This window comes from Erpetoichthys calabaricus, chromosome 3 (genome assembly GCF_900747795.2).
Source record: "Erpetoichthys calabaricus chromosome 3, fErpCal1.3, whole genome shotgun sequence".
Classification (NCBI taxonomy): domain Eukaryota; kingdom Metazoa; phylum Chordata; class Cladistia; order Polypteriformes; family Polypteridae; genus Erpetoichthys; species Erpetoichthys calabaricus.
In genome coordinates, this window is record NC_041396.2 from 35,000,032 (window position 1) to 35,017,746 (window position 17,715).

The 17,715-nt window shown below is 45.6% G+C and overlaps 1 protein-coding gene across 1 annotated transcript in view; it reads right to left on the reverse strand.

The window, feature by feature from the left end:
• The window catches only part of plxna2 (plexin A2), a 378,156-nt gene that overhangs the window by 37,077 nt on the left and 323,364 nt on the right, over window positions 1-17,715 (reverse strand). The window contains 3 exon segments of the mRNA XM_051924812.1: window positions 359-593; window positions 2,219-2,362; window positions 2,505-2,744. Coding sequence (XP_051780772.1) covers window positions 359-593; window positions 2,219-2,362; window positions 2,505-2,744 — 619 coding nt within the window.

The window sequence follows — 17,715 nt, forward strand, 5'->3', positions numbered from 1 at the left end:
GCGCCAGCACAGGTCTTTAGGGAACCCAACTGGATTAACTTCTCCTCATAAACTCGAGCTCGTTTCCATGGAAACCGTGCACAAACCTGGCATGGCGAGCCGCAAGTGGGGCTGTTTACAGTGAGTTAGTATGCAGGGTGGGGATTGTGGGGGCTCTCAGCCACACCCTACCTTCAACCTGCCAGCACTAAATAGGGATATGCTTTTCAAATGCGGTGCCCCAGCTGGTCCAAGGAAAAGCCATCATCAAATATTTACCTCCATGATTCTAAAATCTGTACACCTCTGCTCAGCAAATGAACACACGATGGCTCACTGGATTCATCTGCCACCATCTCAAAAGCTTTCTTTTTCTTACCTTCCTTGCACTCCAGTGCCACCCGGGATTCAAGGTTATCCATCTGCATTTGCAGCCTCTTTAAGGTGAGGTCATTCTCACGGGATTTGCGCTTGTAGGCGATGAGGACCATGATGACAATGAGAAGGAGGAGCCCCCCACCAGCAGCAATGCTCACAATGGCCGGCAGGGTTAATAGGCTGTCCGAGAGGATGTGCACGGATCCTGGGGAAACCTGTAAGCCTCCAACTTGGACCTGGAGAAGGAAAGCAGTGTGCTTCTGAGCAAAAGGAACACAACGTTTCTGTTCTAACTGTATGGAGACCCCAGATGGAAAGCAAACAAGTGACCTACTGTAGACCAAGGTGCTAGTGTGTTGATCTTGGATAGGGGGAACTTAGAGGTAGTGACTGCACCAAAATAGATCAATCTCATCTCATTCTCTGAAAAGGCTTTTACTGGTGAGGGCAACAGTGGCAGCAGGCCGAGCAGGTCAGCCCAGACTTCCCGGTCCCCAGCCACGGATCCCAGCTTTTCCTGAGGAATTCTCAGGTGTTTTCAAACCAACTGAGACATATAATACCTCCAGTGTGTCAAAGGGTCCCCACCCAGTGGGATGTGCTCGAAGCCACCCTGCTACATGCCCAAACCACCTCAACTGGCTCCTCTCAATCCGGAGGATCAGCGACTCAAAACTGAGACTCTGCTGAATAGTTGGGTTTCTTGCTTGGTTATGGAGTATCAGTCTAACCACCTCAATTCTGCTGCTTGCACTTACGATCTCATTACTGACACCTCATGGCCATAGGGGAGGACAGGGATGTAGATCGACAAGTATAATGAGAGTTTTGTCTTCAGTCTTCAGCACTCGTTCCACCACCATGGATTGGTAGAGCACCAGCAGAACATTTGCTGCCATTCCAATACACTTGTCGATCTCACACTCCCTTTTTTCGTCACTCGTGAACAAGACCTCGAGACACTTGATCTCTTCCAACTAAAGCAAGTTGTCCATCCCCCCCTTTGCCTGCAGAAAACAATCCACTCTTTTCTGAGAGAGCACCATCAGACCTCAGACTTGGAGGTGCTGATCCTCATTCACACTCAGCAGGGAATCACTCGAGTGCATGCTGAAGGTGAGAGCCAGATGAGGTAAAAGCAACAATGCTACTCCTAGTCTCCCCAACTGGACAGCCTCACATCCTAAGCTGTGTCTTGACATCCTGTCCAAGAAAACCTCAAACAGGAGTGGTGGAAAGGCACAGCCTTGACGGAGCCCAACACCAACAGTGAACAAATCCGAGTTAACGCCAAGTATTCGGACACAGATCTCAATGCACTCATATAGGCTAAATCCAAAACAATGAGGTGGAACCATCTTTGTCTGCAAGATGAAGGGTGAGGAGCAGATACAATGGCAACTGAATGGTAGGCATTGTCGGGAAAGACCTAGACCCTGGAAATCGAGACTGGCCTTGTGAACTTAAATAAGTAAACCAGTTCCACTGTCTTAAAGCTCAAATCCGCTTGGCTTCACACATAAGGAGTTGGTTACCCCCACTTGGAGTTTTGCCCCTGCCATCTAGACAACATTTGAGATGCCCTGGTCACTGTAGCCAAATACAAGTGAGGGGCTCCTATCTCTAAGTTCAGCAAGTTTAACTAATCCCCATCCTTCAGAAAAGACAAGCACACTGCAATGTGGTACAAGTAGGCTGAGAATAATAAAATGAAAATTGAATGTCAAGGTAAGGGGCCAAGGGGTGGGAATAAAATGAAAAGAATAAGAAGTACAAATAAAAAGATTCATGTTGGAAATGAGGTAAACCCACCCACAAGAGACAATCCAGTAATTTCTAGAACAAACTTTGAAGGACTTACCACAACCTTATGCTGTCCCGTCAGATTTGGGGGCTCACACAGTAGCTGGGTTTCCGATACTGTGACGGAGCATGGCCTGTCCCCAATCAAAACTGTGTAGTTCAGTTTTGCACCCCCAGAGGCGGGTGGCAATAAGTTCTTTCCCTGTAGGAAGTCAGCACACAGATAATTCAGTTAATTGTATATGGTCAACTTCAATGTCCAAGACATGTGCAAGGATTTATCATCTCAGTAGTGGCCTGCCTCATGTTCATTTTTGTTGGACTAGAGAATGGAGATGGCTTACCTTCAGGATGATCGGTGAGCCGGGTTTCTGCTCCAATACCCCAGTGGCACTGAGTGGGTCAATGGTGGGGTTGGGATAGTAGATGAAGTTGGTGTTGTTGTAGATGAGCAGTGCCTGCACGTTGTTGAAGATGAACCCAAACTCATCAGTGCGCTCCACGGCATCTAGTCCAGGTCGGTACTCAGTGGTGAGCGGAGGGGCCAGACATGACATGGTTGTCCCATTGAGAACTCGACACACCTACAATCGGGGAAAGAAAAGCAGTGTACTGTGAAGCTGGTTCTGAATCACCCTTTGTGGTCATGTTGTTAAGGTGTAGGATTGTAAAGCGCAACGCCGCTGCTTCAGTCTCCTCCCGTGACCCTGACTAGAGTCACTTCATATGCCAGACCTCATTAATGTGCACATATGATTTGGATTTGGATAAAAGAATCAGCTTTAGAATTTAACTCTTTCAGGGCTGATGTCGACTTTTGTCAAAATTCAGGAGTAGAGGAGGGTAATCGGCTGTAAACTGCAACAAAACTTGTCCTTATGTTTTTAGTTCGACTCTCTTTGCTAGAAGGAAAGTTACATACCTTTGTTGAATTAACCTCGATTCCCTACACGTGCATGAGTAGCAAAGACACAAACAACCTCTAAAATGACACCGACATCTGGCGAGGGACCAAAGCGAATGTGCAAAGCAAAGTACTCCATGAACGTTTTATGTAATTTCGTTGAATCGGACTCTGACTTGTCAGACTCTGAGTTTGATGCAAGTGATCTGGAGATCAAAAATGAAAGTGAGGTACCAGCATCATCTGATCGGTCCCCAGGTGATCGTGGTGCTGAACACTTTTGTGTAGCTGATGCGCCTACAGCAGTGTTTGCCTGGAAGGACCACCACTTATGATGACATGAGGTACAAACCAGATTGTGTCACACTGTGACCATCACTGCCACTCACCACCTTTCTTTTCGTCCTACCCAAGCTTTGTTCCAGACCTGTACAAAGATATATCGATGATGGTGCTGCTGCTGCCTTTTACTCCAGAAGCCAGCCACAGGAATTCATAAATAATTTTACTAGTTTCCATACACCTCTCAGGTACACAGTTGATGTTTACACCACAACTCTACCATTTTTAGATAATCAGTCTTTCTACCAGCTCTCCAGGACTTAAACCCTCGGTCTGTTACAAGCCAATCCACCACAGTTTGGTGACAGTTTACTGACTCCCACAGTTACCTTCTCTACAGCTCCTTCCATTCCTGGCATATTAGAAACTCTCTGCCTCTTTCACAGTTCCTTACACTCCATCGCCTTTATAGGGATGAGACTGACTTCTGTAATGAAGCACTCAGAATGAGGAGTTTCTTCTTCTCATATTGTGGACAAGGCCCTTAGTTAAACCAGGAGTAGACCTTGTCACATAAACTCTAAGTGGTACCCTCACATCCCACCGGTCCTGGCATTCCACCCCAGCACCCTATCTCTGTCTCTCCAACAGTTCATCAAACAACATTTCACCAATCTGCAGACTGATCTTTTCACAGAAGCCGTGATCTTCTGCTGGTGACCACCTAACTTGTGCAAACTGTTCATCCACAGCTCATTTCACAGAGGAGAGCCGCATTTCTCAGCAGGTACGCTGAGCTGTAACGGAAATCACTTGGTCAGAAATATGTCACCAACAATGCCCTTGTATCTGGTCCTTCTGGTAAATATGATACAATGGGCCTCTTATTTACTGTATTTCTTGTAGGAAGAGTCCGGCCATCTGCATAGGTGAAGCAGGGAGAAAGCCGGCAGACCGCATCAGGGAGCACATTTGAGCCGTTAAGATCAAAGACCTTACAAAGCCCATTGAGGATCACATCCCTTGGTCACAGCCACGCTGATCTCTCCATTTGTGTTCTTTCACAGGTCTTCAAAGACACTTTTTAAAGAACATCAGAAGAAACTAAGCTCATGCTCAGCCTGGGATCATGTATGACTCCATATTCCAGTCTCTGCCTTCATCTTCTCTAAAGGCAGAGTTTTCACCCCTGCTGTTAACTTTTCTTTTTTTTCATCTGCCCTGGCTTTGTTTCCTCCTTCCCTTCCCATTTTTGTCACCTGCTCTTTCCTTTTCAGTATTTATACAGATGAAGCATTTTGTTTTTAAACCCTCCTTGCTTTTCGGTGTGGAAATGATGTTTATTTCTACTTTTCCTTTGCAGATGCACGTTGACGCAACTCTACACAAACTCTATTGCTGTGGTGACTTGGGTGAGACCTTCATGGAGTACCTTGGTGTCTCAACTATCATTTTCACCATTCTATCTGTGCCCTCACTGCCTTTCCTTCTAGTCACCACCATTACTTGTAAACCCAAACAAGGCTCAGCGAGACACAGTTGTTTCCCACTGGAGTACAGGCTGACTTGCTCAAAGCTACTTTCCTCCTTAAACAACACGCCCAGCTTGCCAGCACATCTGTGGCTTTCGGCTGCTGAGCCTACACCTGAGTGCACATCTCCTGGTGTCATATGCACTCGAGTGACCCAGTCCCATCAGAGCACCCGCTGCGTGCTCAGCAATGCACCATGTCCAATGCGCCTGGCCTCTGCGTTTAGTGGAAACAGGCCTCAGGGACATGGCGAGCTGCCATCACACATCCAAGCTGGTTACATAACCTGCTCCTAAGTTAGACTGAGCAGGTGGAAGCAACGTCCCTTGGGAGTCTTTTCATTGGCACTGCTCCAGTCATCATGCCATCGCTAACCTGGCATCCAAATAAGGTCATCTTCTGTCTGGGGTGCAGCCCTGATATTGCAATGCACCCTTTCAGGTTCTCCCATTGGAGTGCTGGTGGCGGGATCTCACTGCCTGGTGGTTACAGCGCATTTGGAATACTTGAGTTAAGTCTCGGGTGACATGTTGGCGAAGTGATAGATAGCACTGTTGCTTTACAGTAAGGAGACCAGGGTTCATATCTTGGTGTTCTCCCTGTGTGGACCATGCATGTTCTCCTCATGTCTGTTTGGGTTTCCTCCGATCAGTCCAAAGAGATGTGAGTTTGGTGGACCGGCGATGCTAAACTGGCCTAGTGTAGCGTGTGTGTGTTCACCCTGTGGTGGACTGGCACCCTGTCCACGGACTGTTCTGCCTTGTGCCCTATGCTTGCTCAGCTTCCACATGACTCTGGACAGGGTAAAGTGAGTTTAGAAGATGGATGGGTGGAGTTCTGCCTTTCAGAGGCAATGACAAAGCCACCTAAGTTTAGGAAACACATTTAAATTAAACATTAATGATAACTATCGACTGATCAGTTACTAAATTGGAAGTGAAAAAGGAAAAGGACCAGAACAGATTTCATCCAATCCCTGTTAAAATAGAAGCATGTCTGTGGACAGAGACGGGCACAGCTGGCAGTGTGGGCTGATGGCTACAGAGCAGAGTTGAAATCTCATCAATGGCTTACAAGCTGCACTCTAGTTTGCTAAATTACATGATACATATGGCGGAAGCAATCCGAAAGAGTGTTCCAATCCACAGCGTTCATTTGATACCGCCTCTGGTGCGCTCGCTGCGTGGGCATTCCCAATGTATCCGTCTAATGGGTGAGAGTTTACATAAACAGCCCAGCATGCACCAGCTCAGCTGGCGAACATTACACCGAGCACCAGGAGTGGAAGGCATTGCTACAGACATGTCTGCTTTATTAGTATGTCGTCATCGCGATTTGAAATATTTATTTATTCACATATTTCAAAACAAATCACAAATTCAATTCAGGGTTGCTGGGGATGGAGCCCAATGCAGCAGCATCAGGTACAAGGCAGGAACCAACCCAGGAAAAGGATGCAAAGTGAAAATTACAAAGTGCTAAATTTGGGCAAATGGAATGTCAACTATAAATGCACAATGGCAGGCGGTGTCCTAAAGGAGGGAGCTTCTGAAAGGGACTTAGGGATTGATGTTGACACAGCATTTTCATCATCCATGCAATGTGCAGAGGCGATTGAAAAGGCAAATAAAATATTCTGTTCTTAAAACTGTAAGACTGTATAATGCGGTATGCTTAGTTTTCCCAACCTTTTTTCTGTGGTGACTCACGTTTTGTAGCCTAAAACGTCTTCAGGCACACCACTGTGTTACTAACCACAAACACACATTATATCTCATACACGTCCTCAGCTGTCTGAAGGGACGGGGCCACCAGAGAAGCCAGTAAAAAAGCAGCCCCGAGATCAGCGTTCACAGACCTGGCACTTAGCGAGCACTTTGGTGGCATCTCCCAGCTTCTTCGTTCCTTGACCCGCCCCTCTCAGAGGCAACTCGTATGCCCACTACCCAGCAGCCCTGTGAGACTTGCTGGTGACCCCACACGCAGGGAGAGGACGCATCCAAAGTGCTCTAAGTGGAGTGTCTGAAACATAGAGATTGTGGGGCTGCTTTTATGCCAGCTTCTCCAGGTAGTCCTGTCCTCCTCTGACAGGCCTCAACCCCTTGCTGAGCTTGTCTCTGGTGCACCACACAGTTATTTCCAAGGCACACATGGGACACTTTCACACTGCAGCACATTAGTTGAAAACCACTGTGCTAGTGAGACCACATTTAAAAAACTGTGTGCAGTTCTGGTCACCACTACACAAGACAGACACGCAGCACTTCAGAAGTCATTCAGAGGAGAGCAACCTGGCACATCCCAGGACGTAAGGACTTGTCGTACTGCCGCACACTCTGTTCAGTCTCGTGACTGCATGAGGACCTCATCCAGGTCTTCAAAATCCCCAAATGCATCGATAAAGAAGATCCAAATGCATTCTTTCAGCTAAATGGTAAATCACGTACTGGATGACATCAGTGGAAACTGAGGGGAGGAACATTTAGGAGTGAAGCCAGGAAGCACTTCTTTACCCAAAGAGTTGTGGAAATCTGGAACAAACTACCAAGATATGGAGTTGAAGAAGAGACCTGGACCACCTTTAAGAAGAATCTGGAGGAGACATAGGGACAGCTTAACTATTAGCTAAACAAACAGGCCTGATGGACCGAATGCTCTCCTGTCGTTTGTCAAATTTCTGATGTTGTTATGATGCCAGTCCATCACAGGGCAAAGACACACAGTCACTCACACTCACATGTACTGTACAGTGGCTGATTAGTGTCACCGATTAAACAAACTATGAGAAAAACCCACCAAGAACAGGAAAGAACATGCAAAGTCTACACTAATGAGAGGATAAAGCAGGTCCCGAAATGGCAGTGGATTAACGTGCTAACCCTGGAACGCCATGTTTTACTGGATGGTCTTTTACATTTTGTTCTGAATCTTCAACTACCTGGGAAGCAGAGGCTGGACATGGAAACAAAAATCAAATTAGGAGGTCATCACTTTGGGATTCTTAGAGAATGTAAGTAGTTACAGTATGTGTGGGACAGGAGGCACTGTGTAAGTTGTTATATAAAAGAAAAGCACCCTGGGATGACTTTTAGCAAGTAGTGTCCTGTAAAGGTCATTTTTCAGGTATACGTGGATCTCACAGTTGGGCTTGTTTATCTTCAGCAGGACTCAGCCGCACTTAATGGTCCATACATTGTCCATGCCAGCCTTTTTTCCGGTCAGTGACAGTTTGATTATGTCCCTGCAACAACAGATGCTGGGCTGAGTGTGCCCAGCGCAGGACACCAATCTGCTGCCAACTCCTGGGAATGCCACCTCAGTTCAAATTCAGCAGACCGGCCTAGTAGAATGTATTTGGACAATGGCAGCACTCTCACAAAATATGAGGACAACAAGCAAGCTGCACAACAGGCAACTGAACTGGAGTCCAAGTACAGCACGGTGACAGTGCTCCGTGCTTAATTATGGTGTCCCCTTATATTAAACCAGCTAAGAAAAATCAAGTGCGCAATGCTCAGTTTGGTCATCCAGAAAACCGCTACCCGCCCGGTCTGCAAAGTATGTCAATGTTCCTGCTGGCTAAAGATGTTTCTTAGCAGTACTGCAATCATTTTCTTTTTCTAAACACAAGGTAAAATTTCCCTGGAGACCCCCCGAAGAGGGTGGTAATATCTGTGTAAAAATGAAATCGATATTCCAAGAGAGACGGGGTCCTGATGCACAGCGCACGCTCCGAGAGTTCACTTTTTTGCTTCCTCTCCTCTCTCAGGAGACTGAACTTAATTAGAGCTAAATATCTCCAGAGCCAAGCAGAAGCAAGCACATGACCCCCAAAGACCCCCACCGCCTCTGCCTCCCTATCAGCTTCGGCATGGGCAGAAGAGGAGGAACAAAGAGAAGTCAATCGGTTTGAATTATTTACACTCCCCCAGACGGCAGTGAAGCTGCGCAGCCTTTGTTGAGAGAGAAGTCGGCAGTCAAAGCACACCGGCCACTCAACCGGCATGTGTCACTAATGTCAGCTTGTGAACACGGGGATCCAAGCGCGAAGCAGCTTAGCATAAACGCAGCAGAAGACAATTAAGATGGCAAGGACTGTACACCCTGTTCATTCGGCATGGTGGCCACCGTGATCAGAGCAAAGGGTCTGATCACCATTTAAAAGCTGTCTACTCCAAGGTCAACTGGTGTTCTGTGTGTAAAGTAAAACTGAATTACAATGCAGAAAATAAATAACTGAATAGCCATGGGCTTCACAAAATGAAGACCAAGTGATAAGGTGCTACCAGTAAGTCAAAAGTAACAGTACATACTGTAAGTGTCCAAAGTGACAAGCTGCTGCATAAAATTACCAGTAAGTCATGGGGTAATGCGTAAGGACTGAGGACACAGAAGAAGCAGCATGGTGACATGGTGGTTGGACGCGGTTCAGCTTTGGACCTGCTCACTGTCGGTGTAAGTCTGCATGTCCTCCGTGTGTCCGTGTGATGGTAGGTTAATGCGTAACTTTAAGTGGGCCTTGTGCCAATAAACACAGATGTGTGCCAGCACAGGGTTGGATTCTGCCAAGTTACAGTCATGTGAAAAAGTAAGTACGCCCTATGAAACGGTTACTTCTTTTTTAACATAGGTGGACATATCAAGGTTTGATCTTCATTTAAACAGTATCTGTAGAGAAAGGTGAGATGATCATGCCATGTTTACAGTTTCTAGTCCACTGTATAATTGAAATAAACGAAAATGTAAATTTCCTATGTGGAGAAAGCAAGTCCACCACTCCATGTATTAGTACCTCAGCTTAGAATCGGGTTCAGCAGATCAGGGGCAGATGATCAGAACATCATTAGCGAGGGTCCTGTCGGATGTTGTCCTATTTACACCTCAGACTTCATTTGGTTTGCTCTTTGCCGTTGCAGAGTGTGCTGTCACCATTTTGATGTCAAAAGAGCTCTCAGAGAGAAAGAAGTTTATAAATACCTCAGAGTCTGGGGAAGGATTTATAAAGATCTCCAAACAAGTCAACCATCCCACTGTTGGATTCTACAAGTGGAGAAAACTTCAAACAACTGCCTGCTTGTCCAGGTTAGGCCACCCAGCTATGTCAGCCTGAGAGCAGGATGTATGATGCTAAAAGAACTCTCTAAGACAGCCCAGAATTTCATCGCAGGACCTACAAGTTGCTCTTGTCACTGTTGATGTCAAAACGCATGAGTCTACCATTAGAAAGAGGCAAACATGAGATGTATGTGGAAGGTGTGCTTGGAGGAAACAGAAAGGACATCAGGGCAAGAGTAAAGTTTGCAAGGCAAAGATCAGGAGTTCTAGAACAATGAGCTCAGGCCAGACGAGGCAAGATTTAAATTATTTAGCCGCACGCAGTAGCAGAAGGCATGTTTGACAAAAACCAAAGAAGCATTTGACCAGAAGAGCCTGATAGCAGCTGTAAGCCATGGTCGTGGAAAAGTTAGGGTTTGAGGCTGCTTTGTTGCATCAGGGCCTTGTCAGCTGACCGTCACAGAGTCTTCTATGAATTCTTCATTGTGCCAGAGAGTGCTTGAGGGTAATGGGAGATGGTCTCTCAGAAGACTGAAGCTCAAATGAAATGAACCCTGAAATATGACAATGGCCCTAAACATACAATTAAATCCAGCAAGAAATGGCTCAAAAGGAAGAAATGGAGGGTTCTGGAGTGGCCACGTCAATGCCCAGATCTGAATCCCATTGAGATGCTTTGTGGACTTGAAATGGGCTCGGTGGGTAAAACAATTCTTCCAATTGATGTCCGAGACTGCTAGACAGACATAGTGCTGCCAGCAATGAGGTTGTTTCTGTCAGACTGGGCAATAGCAGCTATTACAGCCAGGGGGGGGAATTAGTTTTTCCATTGAATGAAATTACACATCTGTCCATTTTCATAGAATTAATTATTGTAAAATCATATATTTATTGTGTTTTTTCAGATGTTAAGATTTGCACTGAGTGTGACGAGGATGGACAGGATTAGAAATGAGGACATTAGAGGGTCAGCTCAGGTTGGACGGTTGGGAGACAAAGTCAGAGAGGCGAGATTGCGTTGGTTTGGACATGTGCAGAGGAGAGATACTGGGTATATTGGGAGAAGGATGCTAAGGATAGAGCTGCTAGGGAAGAGGAAAAGAGGAAGGTCTAAGAGAAGGTTTATGGATGTGGTGAGAGTGGACATGCAGGTGATGGGTGTGACAGAACAAGATGGAGAGGACAGAAAGATATGGAAGAAGATGATCCCCTGTGGCAACCCCTAATGGGAGCAGCCGAAAGAAGAAGAAGAATTGTTTTTTTTTTCCAGTTACATCACCTTTATCTAACGTTACTGTTAAAATGAAGATCACATAGTGATATCTCCACATACAGTATCCTCCAGAATGTTTGGGACAAAGACACATTTTTCCTTGATTCACCTCTCTGCTGCTCAGTTTAAAATTACAAATCATACAATTCAGACAGTGAGGATTTTAATTTAAATGCAATTTACATAAATTTCAGTCACATCATGTACAAATGACAGCCCTTGTTCTATACAGTCCCCCCATTTCTGGGCACCATAATGTTTGGGACACAGCAATGGCAGGTCTGTTAAAGCCGTCATATTTAGTTATTTGTTGCAAGCCTCTAATGCAGCAATCTCCAGCTCCTGATTGTTTCGGGGGGCTTGTCCCTGTACGTTTTTTCTTCAGCATACGGAAGGTCTGCTTAGTTGGATTTAAATTTTGTGACCGGCTTGTCCATTCAAATGTTTTCCATATGTTAGCTTTAAAACAACTCCTGTGCTGCCTTAGCAGTGTGTTTGAATTATTATCTCGCTGTAGAATGAAACACTGTATTTCAGTTCATGAAGTCTTCTGCTGATAGTCGTCTCTGACACATCTGCCCCCTGAAGTCTGTCTCTGATCTGTCAGACAGGCGTCTGGGGCTTTACCTTCACCATAGTGAGGATTCTTCTGTTGTCAGCGGTGGTGGTCTACCTTGGCCCACCAGTACCTTCTGTGATTACTGAGCTCACCGGTGTGTTCTTTCTCCTTAATGCTATTCCAGACAGTTGATTTCGGTCATCCTAAAGTTTTACTGATGTCTCTAATAGTTTTATTCTTGTTTCTCAGTCCTCATACTGTAATAGCTTCTTTGACTTTATTAGCACAGCTCTTGTCCTCATGTTGAACGACGGCTACTACAGACTCCATAAGGGTAGAAGCAGGCCGAGGTATCTTATGAAGCAATGAAACCCACCTGAGGAATCACAAACACCTGGGACACCAAACTGTCCCAAACATTATGGTGCCCTGAAATGAGGGGACAGTATAGAAAAAGGTTGTCATTTCTTTATGGTGAGACTGAAATGTATGTACAGTAAATCCCTTAAATGAAAGTCTGCACTGTGCACTTCAATCACAATGTCTGAATTGTTTGATTTACAATTTTAACTGTGGAGCAGAGGAGGGAAATCGAGGCAAAATGTGTCTTTGTCCCAAACATTATGGGGGGAATGGAATGTTAACTTTCATGGGGTGTATTTATTTTTTCACATGACTGTACATGACCCTTGGATGAGTTGGATACTGGATGTTGTGGGCTAAGAAAGTGAATGGCTGAATGCAGAGTATGTATGGTGCAGTACAGAATTAAAGGTACTTAATAAAATACATGCTTGATGTGTAATGTAAAACAAAGTATGCCGTGCAATGGCTGCTGCTGTTTATAAAAAGCATTATAAGCCAGAAAGATTCGCTGATAAAGCCCTACATTTAAAGTACGTCTGAGCTAATGGCACAGACTTGAATTGGCACTTATAGCGCAGTTACATGCCGTTCACAGTCAAAGTCGCCATAAAGACTGATTTATGGACGCTGATAAATGGCCAACAAGCAGACTTTCAATGTCACACGTATTTTTAAGAATGCCAGGTGGTATGAGAAGTGCCAGGATGGAGAGTGAAGCCAAGGTGACTCAATGGTTATCATTTGCTTGTGTGTTTAGTAAGAAGGAGGCTGTGCATACAAGTGGCGGCAAATCAAACTTGTCGGGGGTCTCAGCAGACCCTCTGGGTATTTCAGTTCCAAACTAAAAACTCACCGAGCAACAGCGAGGTGCCCACACTGAGGCACAATTAACAGCAGTTGCCACCATGACAGGTGCTATATAAAATGTCTCCAGAAACAAGAAAAAATGAAGTTCTGTTGACTTGGTTGCCAGTGCAGCTGCCACCCACTCACCAGCTGCGCTCCTACCCTGCCCAGCTGCGCGGAGACCACAGGTAGCCTCATCAGGAAGACTTCAATGCTGTTGTCACAAAGTGAACAAATGCACGAGGGCCCCTTAGCTCCTGGGCGTCCTCCATCATTGACTGCATAGTCAGGGGTCACTAACTGTCTGGTGAGTGGCCATTAGGAAAAGTTTCAGCACAGGCCCTCCTGCTGCACTGGCACTGAACTCAGCCATAAAGGTCACCCACACCCAAATGATGCCACCACGTGGTGGTCACTGATGAGCTGTACAACCTGCTGCTACATTCTATTTTTGTTTCTCACAACTCCAGAAAACTGGCACATTTCAAAGGGGGTTTCTGCCCACTCTGCCATCTGTTACACCGCGGGATGGTTATTTCGCTACGTATTTATTTATTTATTTGCTTTTTTTTTTTTTTTTCATGTCAGCAAAGAACTGCACACAAAGAGCAGATGTTCCATCTGGCAGCCGCGCCCAGTCGGCACAGGAGAGACACGGTTCACAGAAGACGGAGCTCGGGCTGCTGCTGAAAACGTCGGCATTTTCTGCAAGAGGATCAACCTGCAGACAGCAGCTTAGATCACTCGGGGAGCGGCGAGCAGGCGAATGACGTTCATTATCGTGATCTGTGTCACCCTCTGCTACGGTAGCAAAGGCTCCTGCTAAACCTTCCCAAGAATTTCAGCTTGATGGAATTAAAAATAATTGGATTTTTTTTTTTTTTTAACTTTAACCTACTGTGATGGAGACGGAAATATCTCTCAGCCCCAACAAGGCCCCTCACCTCCCCGTCTTTTTTTTTTTAATTAAATAAAAAAGCTCAAATTGAATTTTGTGTTTTTATCTGCTTTTGACGATCTGCCAAGTCACCTGTGAAAGGAACAGTACATCAGCACATTTGAGGTTTGCAGAGAATAAATATTTCACAGAGACAAAAAAGAAAACCCACTCACATAAAATGTCTTACAGGATCTCATTTAATAAGTGCGCCCACCTCTAGAGAAAAAGCTAAAAATAATTCACCTCCTGTCAAATGATCTCTTCTGTCTACTACGGTCAGTTAGGCTACCTCAGGGAATCAGAAGACGCTCCTCATGTTAGACACGTGTACACCAGGGGGCGATGCGATTCAGGGTGACCCCTGTAGTCAAAGGTCTGGCCTGGGACTAAAACGTCACCTGTGAAACACTAAATGACACTGAGACTCGGAAAGACACTGGGAGACAACAAAGAACCCCTTGTTGTTACACAGAGTTCACATGCACACCAGGGGGCACTGCGACTCCGAGTCGGATCTTGGACTAAAATGTCTTAACGTTACAGTTGCCAGTGAAACACTAAGTGGGAGACAAGAGGGCTATTTAGTAAAGATCACCCGATGTTACAATCACCTATGAAATGTTAACTTACAGCGTGACTTGGAATGACACTGGGAGACCCTGAGAGTCAACAGGATGAGAGCAACCTGATGCTGACATCTCTTCTGATTCATTAGAGGTGGCATGGCGCTGAGAGACACCACGTCAACAGAGACTCCATTGGACTTTGAAAGGCAAGGCACCTGATGTAGGATGACTGATGTCACACAGGCTTTGCTTGTACACAAGGGGGTGATGTGGTTCATGGTGACCATGGGAGTCAACAATCAAACTGAGCAAAACAGCCTCCTGATGTTACAGTCTCCTCTGATTCACTAGAGTGCAGCATGGCACTGAGAGACACTGGGAGTCAACAGTATGACTTAAGACTCAAACATCCTGATGCGAAGACAGGTCTCAGAGTTTGATGAAGGATGGCTGATGCTGATGACTCTTGCCATCACTCTGATACAGGTTAATCTTTGTCTCATCTGTCCCCAAGATCCTTTGTCCTTGGCTGATGTTGAACAAGCTTCTCCTGTTCACAAGGGGGTGATGTAATTCAGGGTGACACTGCCAGTTAGTCTATTAAGCAACACAGGTTGGCCACCTAGGGCGCCGTCACCCGAGGAGTGCCATTTATGTAACTTGAGCAGTGCGTGTTCCAGAATCACACTATGCACACTGAGGGGTGTTGTTTCGATAATTCAAGGGACACATGCTCCAGTCACTAAGGTAGACCACCCCAATTCAGTCCTCAAAGGCTAATAATAACGAATGTACGCCATTTATGCAATTCAGGTGGCACATCCTCTGGATCTTTCCAAACATCTGGGCTGCTGTTTTAGAAATTGAAAGGACTGGGGCTCCATATGGGGCTGCTAATCAGTGTCCTGGCCTGATGTGATGGTTACCTCTGACTGAGCCTAGACATTAGGTGATGACGTCGACAAACGGGAGTCTGATGTGAGATGAGAGCCCGCTAATGTTACACAAGGGGGCTGGTGTGACTCGGGGTTACACTTGGAATATTGGGGTGCAAGGCAATTTTTTACTTGTGTATTCTGAGGTTTTGACTTATGAGGATTCTAATTTTGATGTTTATTTGACATATGGAATTAAATTTACAAAGTTGAAATTTATTAACCTCCTTATTTTATTTATTTATGCGATGCCTTGTGGTAGGTCACATGACAAGGTAAGTTGTGCTGATAATGTCAGGAAGGCGTTTGCCACTTTTGGTGGCAGGGTTGCACAGTCTAGTACTGGAAAACCTAAATTTAAAAATGGTACGGTACCAGGATTTCGTGATTTTTGGCACGAGAAGTAAACGTCAGCCTTCCTGTCAATTCCCCAATCAACACTTGCTATTACAATTGTAAGAATACGTCCGTTTCTTCGACTTCCTCTTATTACTTCAATGGAGCACACCAGTGAGGTAACTAATTTTGTGGCACACAAGGGGGGCTGGAGAGAGACAGAGGGTTTTGGAGTTTTCCATCACTTGCTTCAGAACCATTTTGTTACTGGTGCTGAGGTCCGAAAGCTGGTAACGATACTGAAGTCAAAATTTTAGCACTAATGCAACACACAATGGAGGAGACGACTCTAGTCTAATTCTCTAGTGTTAGTCTGCTTGCTTTTCAGGTAGCTCCTAGTGGCAGGATTGTGTTTTGTGTTTGACTCTCACGTATCCTCTTGCCCTTTTGTTCTTGGTAGACCTGGTTATACAGTACTGTGGTCTTACCCTTGCTTTTCCTGTCCTGTGCTTTTTATCATTTCAATACTTCAATACAACAATTTCCAGGCACTTTACTGTGTCAGAAGGACCCTCTTGATACTGCGGTCTTTTGTGATGCGCCATTGGGTGATGTTACTCATGGTCACATGGAGTTAGTGACTGAGCTAGACCCTTCTGGTGTGCTCATATGTCTTTGAACACCAAGGAGGTGAAGTGTTAGGATGCTGGGAGTTAAATGATATGGGATTGTGAAGTCAGGAGGGACAGGGACCCTCATTCTACCAAAAGACAGTAAGACTCTGGCCTATAACTGCTATGTCCTGTTGTCACACAGTTTCCTCTGAAGCACCAGGGGGTGTTAAATAAGATGTCACAGTTTGCTCACAGGATGAAGCTGGGATTCACACTGGGATTGGAGCAACACAGGCTGTAAGCGGCATGGCCTTCACGACTGGAACACTAGAGTGGTTCAGAACATCCTTATTTATTGCATGCAGCCTCTTCTGTGAGAGTGGTCTCCGATCATTTGCCCACTTTCCATTACGAGAAGGTCGGATGTTAGGATCAGATCGCTCCCTGTACCTTATCAGACCTCATCTGGCTCTCTTACGGATGAAGCTAGGAAATCAAATCCACAAGATGAGATGAGGAAGCTGATGAAAGACCCAGGTGGGATAACGATAGGGAACAGCTGCCCCCCAGCCTAAGGTATTTGTCAAACATGGAGTGAAAGTCGCCTCTCTCGGCCTCCCCAGCCCCATAAGCAACTCTTTCAAAAAGACAGAGGTAATAAACAGCCAGCTTGGAGGAACAATTTTTATCAGCTCTTTCGCCTTCACTCTCGAGGGGCTCTTTCTTTGCGATCAGCTTTACTGAAGAGGAGAGTTTCTTAACAAAAAAGCACAAGAATGACATGCAGCAAAGTCCAAGGCAGTTAGCCGGCAACCCGATCAATGCTAATGCCTTCATGTCGACTCCTCGTTTTAATTAACGGATCAGACACGAGGCTCATCAGCTTAATGAAAAGCCCACCCCCTGTACAAGTACTCTGGAGCATCTCTCCTCCCGCGCGCCTCTCTTCTTTTATTCCTCTTTACGCTGACACCAGCTTTCTGGCCAAAGCTAATCTTCCATTAAAAACCATTACTTCTTTTCTGAATTGCATTAGACCCACCCGAACGCTTTTTAATACACAGAGAGAGGAAATACAAACGGGAAGAAAAAAGAAAGAAAAAGAAATTGAGCACCAAGTCAGTCAGAAGGGGGCACTCTGGTAAAATGCAACTTCTTCTGAACTCACTTCTTCCAGACACAGAGCCTACCCTGGCAGCACTGGCTAACGGTAGGAAGGACCTCTGAATGTGTTCTCATTATATTATAGGCTACCTCCCACAAGTGTCTCACCAATCTATCAGTCCAGCACTGGAAGAGACCCCCAGCAACACTGCTAAAAGAACATTGACCTTCACAATGAAGAGG